The sequence below is a fragment of the Lontra canadensis genome, unplaced genomic scaffold (assembly GCF_010015895.1).
Source record: "Lontra canadensis isolate GAN:19392208 unplaced genomic scaffold, GSC_riverotter_1.0 scaffold1, whole genome shotgun sequence".
Lineage (NCBI taxonomy): Eukaryota > Metazoa > Chordata > Mammalia > Carnivora > Mustelidae > Lontra > Lontra canadensis.
This window is the reverse complement of record NW_022630995.1, coordinates 97,461,934-97,480,426: the sequence shown is the minus strand read 5'-3', so window position 1 is coordinate 97,480,426 and position 18,493 is coordinate 97,461,934. Positions and strand designations below refer to the sequence as shown.

The 18,493-nt window shown below is 37.1% G+C and overlaps 1 protein-coding gene across 1 annotated transcript; it reads left to right on the top strand.

The window, feature by feature from the left end:
* Positions 1 to 2,093: 2,093 nt before the first annotated feature.
* Positions 2,094 to 17,738, top strand: RRH (retinal pigment epithelium-derived rhodopsin homolog). Its single transcript, XM_032859895.1, has 7 exons — positions 2,094 to 3,226; positions 8,477 to 8,667; positions 10,538 to 10,637; positions 11,464 to 11,617; positions 12,493 to 12,661; positions 15,838 to 16,016; positions 17,211 to 17,738. The coding sequence occupies exons 1-7, from the start codon at positions 3,121 to 3,123 to the stop codon at positions 17,323 to 17,325; spliced, it is 1,014 nt and encodes a 337-aa protein (XP_032715786.1). The 5' UTR covers positions 2,094 to 3,120; the 3' UTR covers positions 17,326 to 17,738.
* Positions 17,739 to 18,493: the final 755 nt, after the last annotated feature.

Below are 18,493 nucleotides of genomic sequence, written 5' to 3'. Positions count from 1 at the left end.
ATAAATAAATAAAATCTTAAAAAAAAAAAATTACTTTTTCACAGGAAGAAGCGGTTGTGTTTTTAGAACTTGGGAAGGGAGGCTATTCGATTTTTAGAAATGTTGGGTTGAAATTGGATTGAGAGTTACAGCCAGAGTTTCTACTCTTGGTTTGTAAAAAACCTAGCGAGCACTACAGGGGTGATGATGGCATTGTCCAAAGAACAAATAATAGTGCAACTGTCCTACACTTTTTTTGGTATTTAAAAGTCTCAAATGTCTGTGATGGAAGCAATGTGTAGGTTGGTAGACAAACTACTTGAAGGTTTCCCCTTTTACCTTAGGTGTATCTTCGGTCATTGTTTATCTTTATACTTTTACTCTCACATCTTATTTTCCCCTTTTCTTCCTTACAGTAGTTCTTTCTGGATTTCCTTTGGGGCATTCAGTTTTGAATCAAGTTCACATGTTTAGGGAGCCTAACAATGAATTTGGTACTGTGGTGTGGTAAATATCACTGAGTTCCATTCTAAAAGATTTTTTGATGATTCACATATTAAATCTTTGGAGTTGTTAACTGAATAACATCTTGATTGCTTGCGTCATGTTAAAATGTACTTGTTGCCATAGTAATTAAACTGTTTAGTGGAATACAAGCAATAGATCTTAGTATGCTTGGAAATTTGGGAAGAGTTATAAAAGGATTGACTTTAGGTCAGTTGAAGTTTATCAGATTAAAGAATTGTGAGCTATATGTAAGCGTTATATGCTTATAGTTCTATTACTTAGTATTCTAAGCCTTATCCCAGTACAGCTTTTCTGTATTGATCATGAAGGAGCATGAAAAAGTATTTTGAAAGTACTTAGCACATTCATACTTTTGAAGCTTTTTTATCTACAGCAGATAAATTTGGAATTTTTCTTTAGTTCTTAGAAATAATTCTTTCTGGAAAATTTAAGTGGATGCTACAACTAGGTATAATCCATTACAGAAAAGGAAGGGAATATGAACCTATGAACCAAAGAAAACACAAGTAATTTGTGACTTATTCTACATATTGAATGCCAAAAACAAAACAAAATTTAAAACCCAACAACCCAGAGATTTTTTTTTTTTAAAGGGGAGAATTCCTTTTAGGGATTATGTTAATTGCCTTAGGTCATTTGAAAATATTTTGATATTGGAATCTGATGAGATTCACTTTCCTAATATAGATAATCTTCGGAGTATTACCTTACATTTATGAAATTTTGAGTACTGGTTAGCTGTAAGATCTGGGACAGATCAACCTGGCTCAACTTCATTTTATTTTTTAATTTAAAAAAAAAGATTTTATTTAGGGGCGCCTGGGTGGCTCAGTGGGTTGAGGCCTCTGCCTTCGTCTCAGGTCGTGGTTGCAGGGTCCTGGGATCAAGCCCTCTGTCAGGCTCTCTGCTTGGTGGGGAGCCTGCTTTCCCCTCTCTCTTTGCCTGTCTCTCTGCCTACTTGTGATCTCTCTCTGTCAAATTAATAAATAAAATCTTAAGAAAAAGATTTTATGTATTTGAGAGAGAGCAGGAGAGAACACAAGTGGAGTTGGTGGATGGGGGTGCAGAAGGAGAGGGAGAAGTAAACTCCCCATTGAGCAGTCTTTCCCAGGACTCTGGGACCACGACCTGAACTGAAGGCAGACACTTACACAACTGAGCCAACTAGGTGCTCCTCAACTTCATTTTATACGTAGTTGGAAGAACTGAGGCAAAGGATTATTTTGTATCCTTTCCTGCTGCGCTATTCTAAGAGTTATAAAATTAAATTAAGTGGGTAAGTATAGCCCTCTAGTGGTTCTGTTACATGTTTACACTGTTAATTGGTATATCTAGCATTTCTCTGAAGTTAACTGATTTTGAAAAATTAACTTGAAAAGAATAGGATTTTAGTAATATTACATGACATAAAGAATATGGGGGGGAAGCTTATAGGGAGATCTTTTTTTTTTTTTTTTAAGATTTTATATATTTATTTGACAGAAAGAGACATAGCGAGAGAGGGAATACAAGCAGAGGGAGTGGGAGAGGGAGAAGCAGGCTTCCCGCCGAGCATGGAGCCCTATGTGGAGCTCGATCCCGGGACCCTGGGATCATGACCTGAGCCGAAGGCAGACACTTAACAACTGAGCCACCCAGGTGTCCCAGGGATATCTTATTCTAACAATTTTCATGCTAGATTATAACCTGTTTCTATAATTACTTTTTGGGTTATTACAAGATGGTTCAGAATATTAGAATTGCCCTGTACTTTACAGGATGAATCCAGATTCTTTGCTGATAGATGCTGTGATTATTATTATCTGATAATTACTTGTGCATATCAAAGCATTGGGTTAATTAAGGTGGGCTGTGAAGTAGATTATATATATGCATGCTATGAAATACAAGTTATTAATAAGTTAGACTTGGGTTTATTGGCCTGGAATTTATGATGTGACTTTAGAGGAAAACAGGTTACAGAATGATTTTATAAATGCATATCTCCCTGTTTTTCCTTAAAAGAAAAAAGTGGGAGAAACCTCGATACTAGTGTGAATACATATTTGTATAAGCAAAGAAAAACAAGATCTACACCAGAAAATATTCTACTTTTAAGAAAGTGAGATTTGGAAAGATGGAAGGAGATCACTTCTCTGTTTATGTCTGATTATTCAGATTCTTATGGAAAAACTTGAAAGGCTCAGCAGAAAGCAGGGCCCTTAATCTGAAAAGTTTTAGGAGACCAAGGCCAGTTCTTAATTTCAGAACTGATTCCACCAGCCATCAGTTAAGTCAGCTCCTGCTGATTTTGAGTTTGTTTATTGTTTGAATAGGAGGTGTGCACTTGATAATCTCCTTAGCTACAAGTCTGATGCCCCAATTGTTTAAAATGCTGTGCTTGGTATTTCTCTTTATTTTGCTAATAAGCTTTTTCCTTGTCCTGGGAATTAAAATCCTTTCCTCTCCAGCCCAATTAAGTTTGTTAAGGGAGGGCTTCTATGAAAAGGCCCTTCTTTGAGGTCTTTAAGTGGAAATGATTGGTTCTGAAAATTCTTCCTTCAGTGGTTCTTAAAAAATTTCATAATTATTGAAGGCTCATTATGAAGTCTGTCTCAATTTCTTCCCTCCAAAATGCTAAGGAATAATTTAGACAACAGTACAGACTCTAAACAAGAAGATGGCTCGGTCTTTTCACAGACTGAACACAATATTGTTGCAGCTTACTTGATCACAGCAGGTATGAAGGTTTATTCCATTAACTGTTATTTTGTTTTGAATGGGTGAAGGAAAGTAGAGGTTTTCAGCATAAAGTTGTAGAAAAAGCATGGGTTCAGAAGTGTTTCAAGTTCCATATTGTTGGCCACTTACCCTGAGTTGGGGTGCTCATGTGGCAAATAGGAATAATAATAGTTGCCTTATTTCTTGGCTGTATAGTAAGAGAATGTAGGCGAAAGGACAGATGAAGTCATTGTTAATGGTGGTTAATGCCACAAGTTATTTTGAATCTTGATAAACAATGTAATATTAGTGAAGTGGGGCTGAGAAAAGTTTTCTATAAAATGAATAATATGTCATCCATATATTTGGTTATTACATTGTCAGGTTTTTATTGGGGAAGAGTGTGTACCATGGCAAAAATGTATTTTTGTGTCCTTTACTATTCTAATACTATTCATAGTCTTGTCTTTGGTGGTGGACTCTAGTTAAGATGAAAAGGTCTTGGAAAGAAAATTAAAGTTATAAAAAGAGCGGACTCTGTTGTCACTGAGGACAGAGTTGGAAAGTTCAGCTCATTTCCAGAATATGCTGTATTGGGAAACTCTTGAGCTTTGAATTTTATCTTATAGTATCTTACCTTTCCAACAGTAAGCAGGTTCCTTCAGCTTTTTGTTCTTACATTTTCTTTTCTGAAAACAGGATAAGAATAAGATAACTGTTAGGATTGTTGAGAAGAGTGAAATTAAGTGACCTAAATAACATATACAGTAGGTGTTGGGCACATACTTGTTTCTTTCTCCCCATGTGTACACACTCATTGATGTATAGTGGATTAAGATAAAGGCATGTTTGTTGGAAGAAAGGGATGGGGGAAATGAAATAGAAGTTGTCTAATTATCTTTTTAATGTATAGGTTGAATTATATAAATTTTATATTGAGGAGTCACTTCATTTCCAACTCTATGCTCATTAATGAGTTTTAAAAGTAACTTATTAAAAAAAAAAGTAACTTATTGGGAGGGAGACAAGCCATAAGTGACTCTTAATCTCACAAAACAAACTGAGGGTTGCTGGGGGGAGGGGGATTGGCAGAACGAGGGTTGATGGGGGGAGGGGGGTTGGGAGAGGTGGGGGTGGGGTTATGGACATTGGGGAGGGTATGTGCTATGGTGAGTGCTGTGAAGTGTGTAAACCTGGCGATTCACAGACCTGTACCCCTGGGGATAAAAATATATGTTTATAAAAAATAAAAATTAAAAAAAAAGATTCAAATAAGAAAAAGAAAAGTAACTGTTACATTGGCTTATTGTCAGTTTTTGGATTGACTTATATGAAATTCTCAAATATATTCAAAAGTGGAGGGAAAAAGTATCACAAATCCTACTATAACCAGTTTATTCTTCATAGTTGCTTAGTTTCCCTATAATTCACAAATACTTCTGTGCTAGCAATTGTGGTTCTTCAGTTAATTTTTGTAAATTTTAGTGGTATGCTAACTTGTTCACTTGAATACTGCAAATATTCAGGTACTGGATAAGTACTGGATAAGTTCTGTTTTCTTTTTGATTTTTGTTGTAACAATATGAAAAAATAATCTGCTAATTAAAGAGAAAATCTTATTACAACTACATAGAAATACTTTGTATGCAAACTTTTGGTTTAGTTTTTTGTAGATGACCAGGAAAGCTTTCTTTTTTGATCTGTTTACAAAAGTAGCATGCAAAGAAAATTTCTTGTTAAGAAATTGTTCTCTCTGGTTCTTATGCCTGTAACAGTAACAATGATAGGAATTTTACCACCACTACTATGATGATCATTACTGCCACCATCACCACTAACTACCACTATTAACTGTTATTTGAATACGTGCACTGTTCTAAATACTTAAACGTACAGAATAATTCATCCTTACACAAGATCAGTAAGTGAATCAGTTTTTTCTTCCCCGTTTATACAGACAAATAGTTTAAGTAACTTACCCAGTACACACAGATCTATTAAGGAACTATGCCAGGATTTGAACTCGGGCATTTTGATTCCAGAGCCCTCATGTAACCTCAACGGTCAGTTTTATTAAGGAATACCTTGGGTATGTGTTATTCGCAGTTTTGGTAGATTAACTGAAGGGAGCATATCTAACCTCTTTATGCTCCTGTTGAAAGATTTATTGTTCTCTGGGTCCCCTAGTTTTCTTAGGTCCCCTTTTTAACAAAACCCACTTGCATTTCCAAATCAAAACCAAAGCTATGAGAAGAATTTAGTTAAAGCATTTATTTCATTTGTTACTTTTACCAAGAGTTTATTAGATTTATTGTTTAAAATTTAATTTTCAATTTAATATTTCTCTTAGATTTTAGCACTTATAAACTTTTACCGGCTTGAGCATGCTCCCTTTCTCCAAGTAAGGCTGGGAGGCAAGAGGACATGGTAAATTGATGATCTGAAATAAATTCATTATGGATGAATTGTAATTGAAGGGTAAAAGATACTAGGCTGCAGCGGAGGCTGTATACCAGGTAATGAAGAATCACCTAAGTCATAAAGGTGATGAGGAGTCCCTGAATGACATGATTCCATTTGCATTTTAGAAATATGCTGTACTAGTAGCTAAGAGACTACATAGGAGGCCCCTGTGTGTTTAAGAAGGATCCCGAGGAGTGAGAAGTGGCAATTAGGATAGAAGTAGACACATTCAAGAGCCAGAAGTTAGAACTGATGGTTGGATGTGGCAATTGAGGGAGAGGGAAAGGGAGTGTCAATGAAGACAGGTTTTCTGTTTGGGGACTCCTGTGGTTAGATGGTGAAGCCATTCACCAGGAATACATGGGGAAGAACAGGTTTGAAGAAGGAAGAGAAAATTCACTTGGTTCAGCGTGAGAGATGTCCAGTGGACATGTGGGCTTGAATTTTGAATTTTATGATGTCAGTCTGGAAAAGAGCAGCACATAGCCTCGGATATGTATGAAATAACAGATTATGTGGTCAATGTGAAAAGAAGGGGGTCTAAGAAGCTTGGATGATGCACATATTTAAGAAGGTGGAGATGGAGAAGGAAAGCCAGGTGTAGAGTAAGTGGGATCTACCAAGAGATTGTAAGAAAGCCAGAGGCTAAGAGGGAATTAATTTAGACCTATTAAATGATCTGTTGCTACCCATTAGAAAATACCTGCAGTTAAGAAAATAGAGCAGAGAGCTTGAGATAGCTGCCGAACAAATAGAGAAAAAGGCCAAATTGTTTAACTCATACCCCCTGTTATATTTAAGACGTCCCCAAAGTACAGTTACTTCTGGTTGTGTACTCGGTAGGCAAGAACTTACCGTACTATGTTTTATCTGATTTTCAAAATCGCTAATTAGTAGTTAGCTTAGAAAGATTTTTCAATTCATTAAGCTTTTTGGAGTATTTCTTGTATGCCTGCTACAGTACTTGATGCTAAAATCAGAGCCAAAGAGGGGCACCTGGCTGGCTTAGTTGGTAAAGCATGTGATTCTTGATCTCAGGGTTGTGAGTTCTAGTCCTACACTGGATGTAGAGATTACTTAAAAATAAAATCTTAAGAATCACCAAATTTGCTATCACTGTGCCTTACTTATGCTCTGCAGGAATGATAGAAATTAAACAATATGAGTTTCAGTTGTGGTCTGTTTATTAAATAAATCTGCTATATGCCACATAGTCATAGAACACAGAAGTCATTAGGAACCTGAAATCTAAATGAGAAGGCTAGGAATACCTAAAAGTTAAATATAGCATCACATAAAATGAACAGTGTATAATAAGCAAGCGCTTTGGGAATTTAGAGAAGGGAGAATTACTGTAGGTAGGGGAAAGCTCTAGAGCAGAGCTGGGCTTGAATAGAACTTTGAAGGATGGGTAGCATTTGTATAGGTACAGGAAAAAAATAGGGTGTTCCAAGTGAGATGGGCTTTACAACAAGCCTTGTGTCTTTGATAAATAATTAGAATTGGATGGCTTGTTTGGCAAGTGTGGAAATTTGCTTAGAGAAGATGAAAACAGATTGAGGCAAAACCTGGCTATCAGGTTGGAACATGTGGACTTTTATCCCACAGCCAACAGAGAGTATTGAAGCTCTGAGAAGAAACGTGGCTAATTCTCTGTTGTAGCCAGCTTATTCCACCAACAGCACAGAGGGGAAAGAATAGGAATCTGGAGGATTAGTGTCACGGGATGCTAAAAGGAAGTTTCGACTGAGGTGCCAAGATGAAGTGGAAGTTCTTCCTCAGCTGGTACTTTTGTGTGTTGGTGCTTGGAAACCTTCCCTCTCTACTGTTGCTGGGGGCTGCTCACTCTCCAGTTGTTAGGACCTAGTATATGACCCACATGTGGCTTACAGGATGTTTATGCACCCCTTGCAGCATGTAGAGGTTGTAAATTGGGCTAATGTGGGTGTCCAGTTCATTCAACAATACACTGCCATTCTGATGATGAAGTTCAGTCATCTGTCTACCTGAGTCCAGCCCATTCCAGGGCATTGACAACAGTGAGTTTCTGGGCCCCCAAGGCTAAGAGTCAGATCCCAGACTGTGGAAACTTGACTAGGAAGGTGTCTCCTGTGAGGCTTCTCAGTATACCTAAAAGCCAGACGAATTCCCTTTCTGAATAGTCAAACCTTGCAGTGTGCCTTCTCTAGGGGTCTGTGTTTGTGCACACTGAATGAGGTACTCAGGTTTGGACACACTGAGCTTCCAGAAATATTGGAACAGTCATATGATCTTGTACATGGGAGGTCCTAGTAAATGGCAATGAGTTGAATGAAAAGGGACATGGAACTGGAGCATGGGTCAGGGCTAGAAAGTGACAGAATTGTTAGGGTAGAATTGATAGGTGAGGCTTGAGAAAGGAAACTATAGAGAAGGAAAAGCCTCAGGCCTCAGGAAGGAGGAGGAGGAAGTTAGACTGCCAAAAGAGATGGTATGGTCATACATGTATCTTAAAAATCAGCAGAGGTGGTATCATGAAAGACAGGGGAGGAATTTCAAGGGCAGCATGATTAACAGTGAGGACAGTAAAACTGGCCTTCAGTACTCTGTATGCAGTTGGTAGATTCTTCATTTTAATTTAATTATTTCTGTTTCACAGAAGGGCTGGGAAGATACTACAACCAATTTTAAGAACAGTTGGAACTCCTCCAGTAAATGAACTAAAATGGATTTGCTTTGCTTTTGAGGGGGCTTAAATATTTAATTTTGATACTACTTTTAAATATTCAAATTAAACAAAGTGATTTTTTTTTTTATATGTTCTCAGGTATAATAAGTATTTTCAGCAACCTAATAGTTCTGGGCATCTTCATTAAGTACAAGGAACTTCGGACACCCACAAATGCAATTATCATTAACCTGGCTGTTACCGATATAGGGGTCAGTAGCATTGGATATCCCATGTCAGCAGCTTCAGATCTGTATGGAAGTTGGAAATTTGGATATGCAGGATGCCAGGTATTGGAGATCTTTGGAATGAAAGCAAAATAAAATAGTAAAGAGATGTAAATTTAACTGTCTTAAAAAAAGAAATTCCAAGGGTTTCAAACAAATAAGATCATGTAGGATAATAGAGTGGTCTTACAGAAAATAGCTTCAGAAGTGACTGGGAAATATATTACTTAGTAAAAGAGAAATGACATTGGTAGCATTCATTATATTTTCAAAAATTCCCTTACCCAAAGGAAAAAAACAAAAAAATCAGCATTCAGCTAGAGAAGAAAAGTAAAAATCTGCATATTCAAAAAACTTTTCATTGGAAACAATGAACTATCTAATGACAGTATCATAATATCTAAGTAATGTAATTAAGCTATCAGTTTTTGTCCCCCTCTATGGACAGTCCTCCAATGGACTTGCAATTAATTATATTCGTTATTATTTTTACTGGCCAGGAAATATATTAATATTAATTCATATTAGGAGAGTAGGGAGATAAGACTTTTGGCCCAAGTTTTTAAAACAGTTTACTATTTTAAGCTATGAAATTACAGAGAATAAAATGAGAGTAATAGAATAATGAATACTCATGTATGTACCTCCAGGTTTTGTCAAATCTTAATGTTTCGCAATATGTGCCTCAGGTTGTTCAGCTTTTTAAAGATAAAAAACTTGAGGGGCACCTGCGTAGCTCAGGTGGTTAAGGGACCTGCTCTTGGTTTCAGCTTAGTTCATGGTCTCAGGGTTGTGAGATCGAGCCCTGTGTTGGTTCCACGTGCTCAGTGCAGAGTCCAGTTTATAGTCTTAACTGTCCTGCTCATGTGCGCGCGTGTGTGCACACATGGTGTCTCTCTCAAATACATACATAAAATCTTAAAAAAAAAGAGATCCAAAACTTGAATAATACTGTTGAAGGCCGCTGCCTACTATCCCCAACCTTCCTTCTCTTCCATGAATGTCTTTCTATCTTAGTACATATTTACCTGCACATAAACTATACTGTTGGGATATTTCAAATTCTCTATAAAATAATATGTTGTGTACATGATGCAGTCTTATTATATGATACCATGTTTTTGAAGTTTATCCATGTTGACGGATGTAGCTGTAAGTCATTCACTTTAACTGCTCTATGATATTCCATTTTATGAACATACCCCAATGTATTTATTTTTCTGTTATTAAGCATTTACTCCCATTTGTTTTCAGTCACAAAGCTTCAATAAGCATTCTTATGTCTCCTACAATGTCTAAGAGTTTAGGAGAAGGATGGTTGGGTTGTAGAGAATATTCATCCTCAATTTCATCAGATGTGGCCAAATTGCTCTCCAAAATGGGTATGCCAGTTATGAGAGAACTTCTACTATTTCATATTCTCTCCCATGCTGGGGATTGTCAGATTTTTAATTTTTTGTCATTTTGTTGGATATATAGGGGTACCTTAATAATCTGCAGTTCTTTGAATATGTATTGTGGTTTACATCTTGTATCATAAACATTCAGGTTTCCCCTGTGTGAACAGCCCATTTTCCGTTTGTCTTTTCTTGTTGAATTCTCGATCTTGTGAACACTAGTATTTTGTTGGTTATCTGCACTACACCTGATTTGTGGTTTGTTTTTGCACTATGTTTATAGAGTATGATGTATAGAAGTTCTACTTGAAGTCTTAAAAATTTTTTTAAAGTTTTAATTAATGAAGACCTAAAACACTTTCCGTACATGCCTTTAATAAGTCAGTTACAATATGACAATGGAAAATGTATTCTAAAATTATTAAAATAAAAAACATTCAATATCCTTAAATGTACTCTAGCCATGTGAATAAAAATGTAAGTGTCTCTTGGGAGGGTGTGTAGAATGGTGTATTCTTTCCAACTTTGACTTTTAGATTTATGCCGGGCTGAATATCTTTTTCGGAATGGCAAGTATTGGATTACTCACTGTCGTGGCCGTAGATCGATACCTGACCATCTGTAGTCCGGACACAGGTATAACCCTTCTCTTAGCTTTCTCAGCGAATCATTTCTGGCCTAACTACTCAACACACATGCACTTTAAAATAAAAATGTAATGACTGGGGTGCCTGCGTGGCTCAGTCAGTTAAGCATCTGCCTTTAGCTCAGATCATGATCCCAGGGATGGAGATGGAGCCTGGGATGGAACCCTGCTTGCTTCTCCCTCTCCCATGCTCCCTGCTTGTGTGCTTGCTCTGGATGCTCCGGCATCTGGCTCCTTGCTTAGTGGGAAGTCTGATTCTCCTTCTGCCCCTCCCCTGCTCATGCACACTCTCTCTCTCGCAAAAATAAAATCTTTAAAAAATAAAATAAAATATAAATGTAATGAGTTGTATTAAGACTGCATAGTCACTCTTGTTTCTCTGATAATCCTTGTTCAAAAGTTTCAATGATTTCCTATGATACTTAGAATGAAATCCAAATTTCACAGCCCAAACTCCAAGGCTCCATGTGGTCTGGCCCCTGGCTATCTTTCCAGCATTGGCGGGCGTCCCCTCACTTTGGGGTACTGGCCTAGGCCTTTCGCATTTCGGGATCTTTGTAAGTGCTGTTTTCCCTGGCCCTGGGGAATGCTTCTTCCTGCTTGTCCTCTGGCTGATCCTTTTTATCATTCAGGTGCCAGTTTAAATGCCTTCTTTTTTTTTTTTTTTAACCTGAATATGAATTCATGTAGAAGGTGCTGAGTGAACTAACATGCTTTGTAAAGAATCTACCTAATAACTTTGAATAATCAGTTAAAGTGAAGATGTGAATTCTGTCATTGGCAAATGATGCTAATATTTCATCTGTTTGTTAATAGGAAGAAGAATGACCACCAACACTTACATCAGCATGATTTTAGGGGCCTGGCTCAATGGTCTCTTTTGGGCTTTGATGCCTATCATAGGGTGGGCTAGTTATGCCCCAGATCCTACTGGGGCTACTTGTACCATAAACTGGCGGAAGAATGATGCGTAAGAGACACATTTTCACTTTAAAATAATCAAATGCTTCTAATGTAGACAGTTTCTCATCATTTCAAATTTAAGCTCAGATCAAATATTTTCCATACAGAGTGTGGCCAAGTGCTTCCTTAGTAGTGATGGTGTGATTCCAGCATCAAATTATACTCGTTTGCAAGTAAAGGCCATCTAGCTCCCTTGTTCCCTTACCCTCTACCGTCCTCTCTCACCTGTGGCAGCCAAGTGGGTATAGACCACCCTTCTGTATTGGTATCTCAGGGGTAGAATCTGAAAGGGAAAAACGGAGCATTAGTATCACTAGACAGCGTGTGGCTCTGCCGAAAGCCCAGGCGGACCCCCTATCTTTTCAGGATGACCTGGTGATAAAGCTGGAATGACAAGGCAAAGGCACAGTCACTGTAAGGACTGGGTTGCTCCTTAGTGATGCTCTTCTGTATTTACCAGGGAGAAGAGGGTAACTTGGTTTGTTAAAGAAAATGAAAGATGACCCAGAATAATGGGTAGAAAATTTCTAACTCTCCAACTAAATCTAAATCTTAAACTTTGTGTAAAGGGTCAATAAGAAAATATTTTAGGCTTTACAGACAAGACTGTCTCTGTTATGATTGTTCAACCCTGCCTGTGAAAGCGGACGTAGACAGTGTGTAGATAAATGTAGTTCCAGTAAAAGGTAATTTATAAAGAAGACGGGCCATAGTTTGCGAACCCCTAATCTAAATGAACCAATTAAATATCCTTCCTACGTTACTTAATACAGTGACTGTTGAACAGTGCCACAGTTATTTTTAATAATTGTTCCATTTTCTTTCCCCTATTCAGCACAATAAACAAGTAGTGATTTGGTGATTCCCTTTTCTTACTTTCAGATCTTTTGTTTCTTTCACGATGACAGTTATTGCAGTAAATTTTATTGTGCCCTTGATGGTGATGTTTTACTGCTATTACCATGTCACTCGATCCATTAAATGTCGTACTACTAGTAACTGCACTGAGTACCTCAACAGAGATTGGTCAGATCAGGTAGATGTAACAAAGGTAAGACATTAAAATCCTTAATTTATGCATATGTGGTCCATATTACAATCCCCTCTCCCCATCACCTGATTCTTACTCTGACTCTTCTTCTTATGTTTGTCTCCATATTTCTAAATGATGTGCTTATCTGCCGTTTCAGATATTTTTGTTTGCTATTACTCTTGATTTCCTACTATGGATAGTGAGAATTTATTTCTCTTACACCACCTTTCCTATTCCTCCACCCCAACCTTTCTCTCTCCTCATCTTGTCAGCATAATGTTAATAATATTTGTTACATAATTGCACCTTATTGTAACTACCTAAATTTTGTTTATTGCAGATCTCTTTATGGTTCTGTGATTTGTATTTTTTTAATTTTGTTTTTCTTTTGGGGTTAATCATTTTCTTTCTCTTCCTCCTCTCAGTCCCCTCTTCTGCTCCCTATCCTTCCCACACCCCCATAGTTTTGTTTGCTCACTGTTCTGTGTATGGGTCACTAATTCATCTCTGAACTCCCCACCAGAAGCACCAATCTCCTCTCTGTATTTTCAAATGCATTAGAGACTAATTGACTTTATCCTTCTCTTGGAACCTTCCCTCCTGCTGTGACTCTCAGGCATCTTGCTCTACGCTGGCCCTTCTCTAAGATGACTGCTGGCATCCTCAGATCTCCTTATTGACAGCTGAGAATGCCTGTGGCCTCTCTCCTGGGTTGGATCACCTGTTTTCTGGCTTGCATGTCTTCCTTTTTTGGGGGGGTACTCGCTCTCATTTGGTGGAGCACATTCTCAAATAGATTTCTGAGGAGGTTATAGGAGGTAAATTTTTAAAGATTTTGTTGTCTTGGGGCGCCTGGGTGGCTGGCTCAGTGGGTTAAAGCCTCTGCCTTTAGCTCAGGTCATGATCCCAGGTTCCTGGGATCGAGCCCCACATCGGGCTCTCTGCTCAGCAGGGAGCCTGCTTCCTCCTCTCTCTCTGCCTGCTTCTCTGTGATCTCTGCCTGTCAAATAAATAAATAAAATCTTTAAAAAAAAAGGCATTAAAGATTTTGTTGTCTGAAACTGTCTTAATTCTATGATCATGTTTGACCGTTTGCCTCACATGGAATTTTAAGTAGAACAATGATTTTCAAAGAATTTTGAAGGCATTGCTCTAGGGTCCGCTAGCTTCCAGTGTTGCTCTCGCAAAGGCTGACAGCATTATGGTGACTGACCCTTTGTAGTGTTCTATGTGTTCTCTCTGGAAGCTTGGAGGATCATCTCTGTGTCTCCAATTTTCTGGAATTTCATGCTGATGTGTCTTGAGGGGGCTCTTTATTCACTCATGTTCTTGGGTACCTAGAGAGTGCTTTCAATATGAAGACTCAAGACTTAAGTCTTCCCCTTCTGGGAGATTTCTTATATTATTTCTCTGGTGATTTCCTTTCCATGTTTTGTTTGTTTGTTTGTTTTTGTTTTTTTCTGGAAGTTTTTTTTTTGTTTGTTTTCTGTTTCTTGTTTTTGTTTTTGTTTTTTTATATTGAATCTCCTGAAAATATCTTCTAATTTTCTTAGATTTTCTCTCTATGTTGTCCCTGTCTTGGACTTTGTTATTGTTTCTACTTTCTGCAAGATTTCCTCAACCATGTCCAGGTCTGGGATTGGGTGAGAAAAGTGAGGCTCAAGCCTTGGTGCGAAATTTAAACAGGCACCAAAAAAACTCAGCAATCCTCCCAAAGAAGTAGTTAATGTAGTGTTTTTTAAAAATCAAATTTAATATCACATCAGAGAGGGAGACAAACCATAAGGGACTCTTAACTGTAGGAAATAAACTGAGGGTTGCTAGAGGGGAGGTAGGTAGGGGGATGGGTAACTCGGGGATGGGCATTAAGGAGGGCACATGATAGAATGAGCACTGAGTGTTACATGCAACTGATGAATCACTGAACTCTACCTCAGAAACTAATACTATATGTTAATTAATTGATTTTAAATAAAAATTAGTTTAAAAAACCCCGTATTGAACAAAATAGAAAATTTTGAAGACAGGGTCTGACCCTGTACTTAACACAACTCACCTAATTACCCTAATGCTAGCTAACCCCATCATTCAGCCTTTCAATTGCATTTTTAAAATTCTGCCCTTTTTTAGGGTAAAGGATAAAAATGGTTATTATAGATTAAAAGAGTTAATTTCACATCCTCTACTCCTTTCCAGTTGCCGCCTCCTCTTGTTTTATGGATGTATATCTTCTTTCTTGATAGTATTATGTACATATTTACATTTTCCTTCTGTTCATCACATATTTCTTGTTTCCCCTGAATTTCTGCACCACTTTTTTTGGTATCTTAAAAAAAAATACTTATTATTGAAGTATAGTTGACATACAATGTTGTACCAGTTTCGGGTGTACAACATAGTGATTCAATTGCAGTAACTGCAGTTACCATCTGTCACCATGCAATGTTATTACAATATTATTGATTATATTCCCTATGCTGTGTACTTTCCATCCCTATGACTTATTTATTTTATACCTGGAAGTTTGTACCACTTAACCCCCTTCCTCTATTTTGCCCATCCTCCTATATTCCTCTCCTCTGGTAACCTCCAGTTCTCTGTATTTATGAGTCTATTTTCATTTTCTGTCTGTTCATTTGTTTTGTTTCTTAGACTCCACATATAAATGAAATCATATGGTATTAATCTTTCTCTTTCTGACTTATTTCACTTAGCATAATACTCTCTAGGTCCATCCATGTTGTTACAAATGGCAAGATTTCATTTTTTACCAGATTGAATTTACAAATCTAGAAAGTTATTTTTTTCAGATTAGCAGATAAAGACAGTGAGGGGGAAAAAGCACAATGCCGGCAGTCCATAGCACAATTAGTAGATATGGGTTAGGAGTGCATTTTCATCTGCCTCTCTTCAAAGCCAACTTTTGTATTCTTCTCTAGCACACTAAAAGAAAGAGGACATACTTTACATTGTTTAACATTCTATCCATTTAACAAGCTCTTGCTATCATAGAGGACTCAAGGCACAGAAGCAAAGTACAACGAGGTTTGGAAAAGTTCAGATTTTCCTCTATGTCATCAACAACATAAACTTATTCAAATTCCTATTTAGATAATTATTCATGCTATTTTAAATATAGTAGCTACTTCAATATTTTAGATATTGGGTTTGCCAAATATTGACTTATTTTACAGATGTCTGTGATAATGATACTCATGTTTCTGGTGGCATGGTCCCCTTATTCCATTGTGTGCTTATGGGCTTCTTTTGGTGACCCAAAGAAGATTCCTCCCTCAATGGCCATCATAGCTCCGCTGTTTGCAAAATCTTCTACATTCTACAATCCCTGTATTTACGTGGTTGCTAACAAAAAGTAAGTAATGTTTAAGATGCTTTTAAGTTAAAAAAAAATGGATATAGAAAGATTGTTAAAAAGATTTTTGGGGAGGTAAGTGACAGAAACTCCTTTAAACTAGTGTAAAAATTTGGCTCATGCAATTGGAGAAGCATCTAGGCCTTTAAATGCCTTGAGCTCCAGTTCTGTGACAGCCTCTTCCCATATGGAGGGGAGAGGATTATAGCAACCCAAGACCCAAGTTCTACCAGCAAAGCCTCCCCAAATTTGAGTTTCATCTCAGATGGCTTTCTGTCAGAAAAGCTGCTGGAAGGTTGTTGGTGGGCTCTGCTTAGTTCTTATGGTTATCCCCTCTCCAATTCATGGAATTATTTTTCCAAAGAAAAGAGCGGTTTTATTATCAGAAAATGGACAAAGTGAGGAAGGCAAACTTGGGCTCCACAAGTAGGTGGTATAGTTGCATATTTATTAGAAGATATTCAAACGCAAGAGAAAAACTCCGTGCTAAAATAAAAGGGCTTCAGGGGTGGGTAGTTATTCAGGATAATAAAGAATCCTGAACTTAGCAAAGATTTCTGGCTCCTCAGTGAAGCCCAAATTATTTTACTTCCTGTTACTGCTAAAAGATGGGATAACCAATTTATTGTCCTTAAATATTTGATCAAAAAAATCTCAGTGGAGGCCAGGCAATCTCGTCCTGAAATGCAAACGTTTGTACTTATGCACATTTTTTGGAGAACAGCTTTAGCTACAGGTACACAGAGAAATATAAAAACTTTTAAGACCAAACAGATCACATAAGAAGCATAAAGAACATATATTAAATTCAGAGTCCATTGGTAGTTCTTTTGGAAAGATTAGTCGTTCTCTGGCTCCCCTTAATTTCACCTGGCCTTTGCTCAGAAGAACAAACGTGTGAAATATACATCCTTAGTTCAAGTGAATTTTAACTGACATTTGAAGTGTCATCTTAATACATACTGATTTTTATTAAGTGTCTTCAATGTTTATAATCAATGGGGCAAAACTGGTCTTTAACTGTACCATATACTTTATACATTCATGAATGTTCTTGACAGATGTTAAAATTGGAGGCAAAAATGTATTTGGAGATGTCAGTTAGCAGTAGAGGCATCTTAGCCATGTTCGAAAATGCTTTAAAATTTCCAAGTCATTATAGGATAATGCCAGATTTCCCCTTTCTTACTGTAGATTTCGGAAGGCAATGTTTGCCATGTTCAAATGTCAGACTCACCAAGCAATGCCCATGATGAGTATTTTACCAATGGATGTATCTCAAAATCCACTGGCTTCTGGAAGAAACTGAAGTAAGAGAAAAAGTACACAGTGTCAAAATAACTTTATTTACCTTATTCCCCAGTGGTTTAGTTTTATTTTAAATATGATCCTGTTTAGATAAGATGCAAACATAGATTATTTTCTTATTAGACCCTAAATTCCCCAAGTTTAGCTCCTCATTCTTCTGCTTATGAGATGGCTATTGTAGTGATTGTTTATTTTCTTCATGTAAATTTACTGTTCATCTCCTTTGATGACTCTAGGCATGTGAGATTAAGGCCCATTCCCTTTCTCCCAATCATGGGATTCATTATACTATATCAGTGACTTCATAACTTGTCTAGGCTCTCCATTAGATTAGAAGTAGCCACTATTTTATTGTTAAAATAAATTAATAATAATGATAATAATAATAATAGTCTTCAATGAGTAAATTACTGAAATGAGTTGTTGGATGTTCCTAGGTAGATGGAAAAATATTTAAGCATTTCACACTTCTCAAATTGTAATACAATTATTAACTTATACTATTTAACAAAAATATTAAACACTGTTGCTTCTAAATCACATTAGCTGATGTACATATATACCTTACATAGCAATGTAATCTCTGCATATTATTATGTATTCTGCATTTTTAATTTACATTTTTCTGTGTATATATTTCCATATATTTGCCACTAGGATTAATTTAATCATGGGGGGTTTATATTTGTTCTCCTTTTTTCCTATTTTGTTTGTCTGAAATTTATTTTATTGCAGCAAGAACACAACATGGCTCTGTCCTCTTAACCAGTTTTTAAGTGTACAATACAGTATTGGTAACTATGTGTACAGCAGATCTGTAGAACATATTGTCTTGCTTAACTGAGACTTTATGTCCATTGATAACTGTTTACTTGTTCTTTGATGTATCTTTAGCAGGTAGATGCATTTTGCTTGGCACATAGTAGGTGCTCAATAAAAAACATTGTTGAATATTGAATGCATTTGTAGACTCATGTATTTGTTGTTTTAAATGACCATTGTTTAAATAGTGGACATTTAAAATCTCTGGTATTGGGGCACTTGGGTGGCTCAGTGGGTTAAAGCCTCTGCCTTCAGCTCAGGTCATGATCCCAGGGTCCTGGGATCAAGCCCCGCATCGGGCTCTCTGCTCAGTGGGGAGCTTGCTTCCTCCTCTCTCTCTGCCTGCC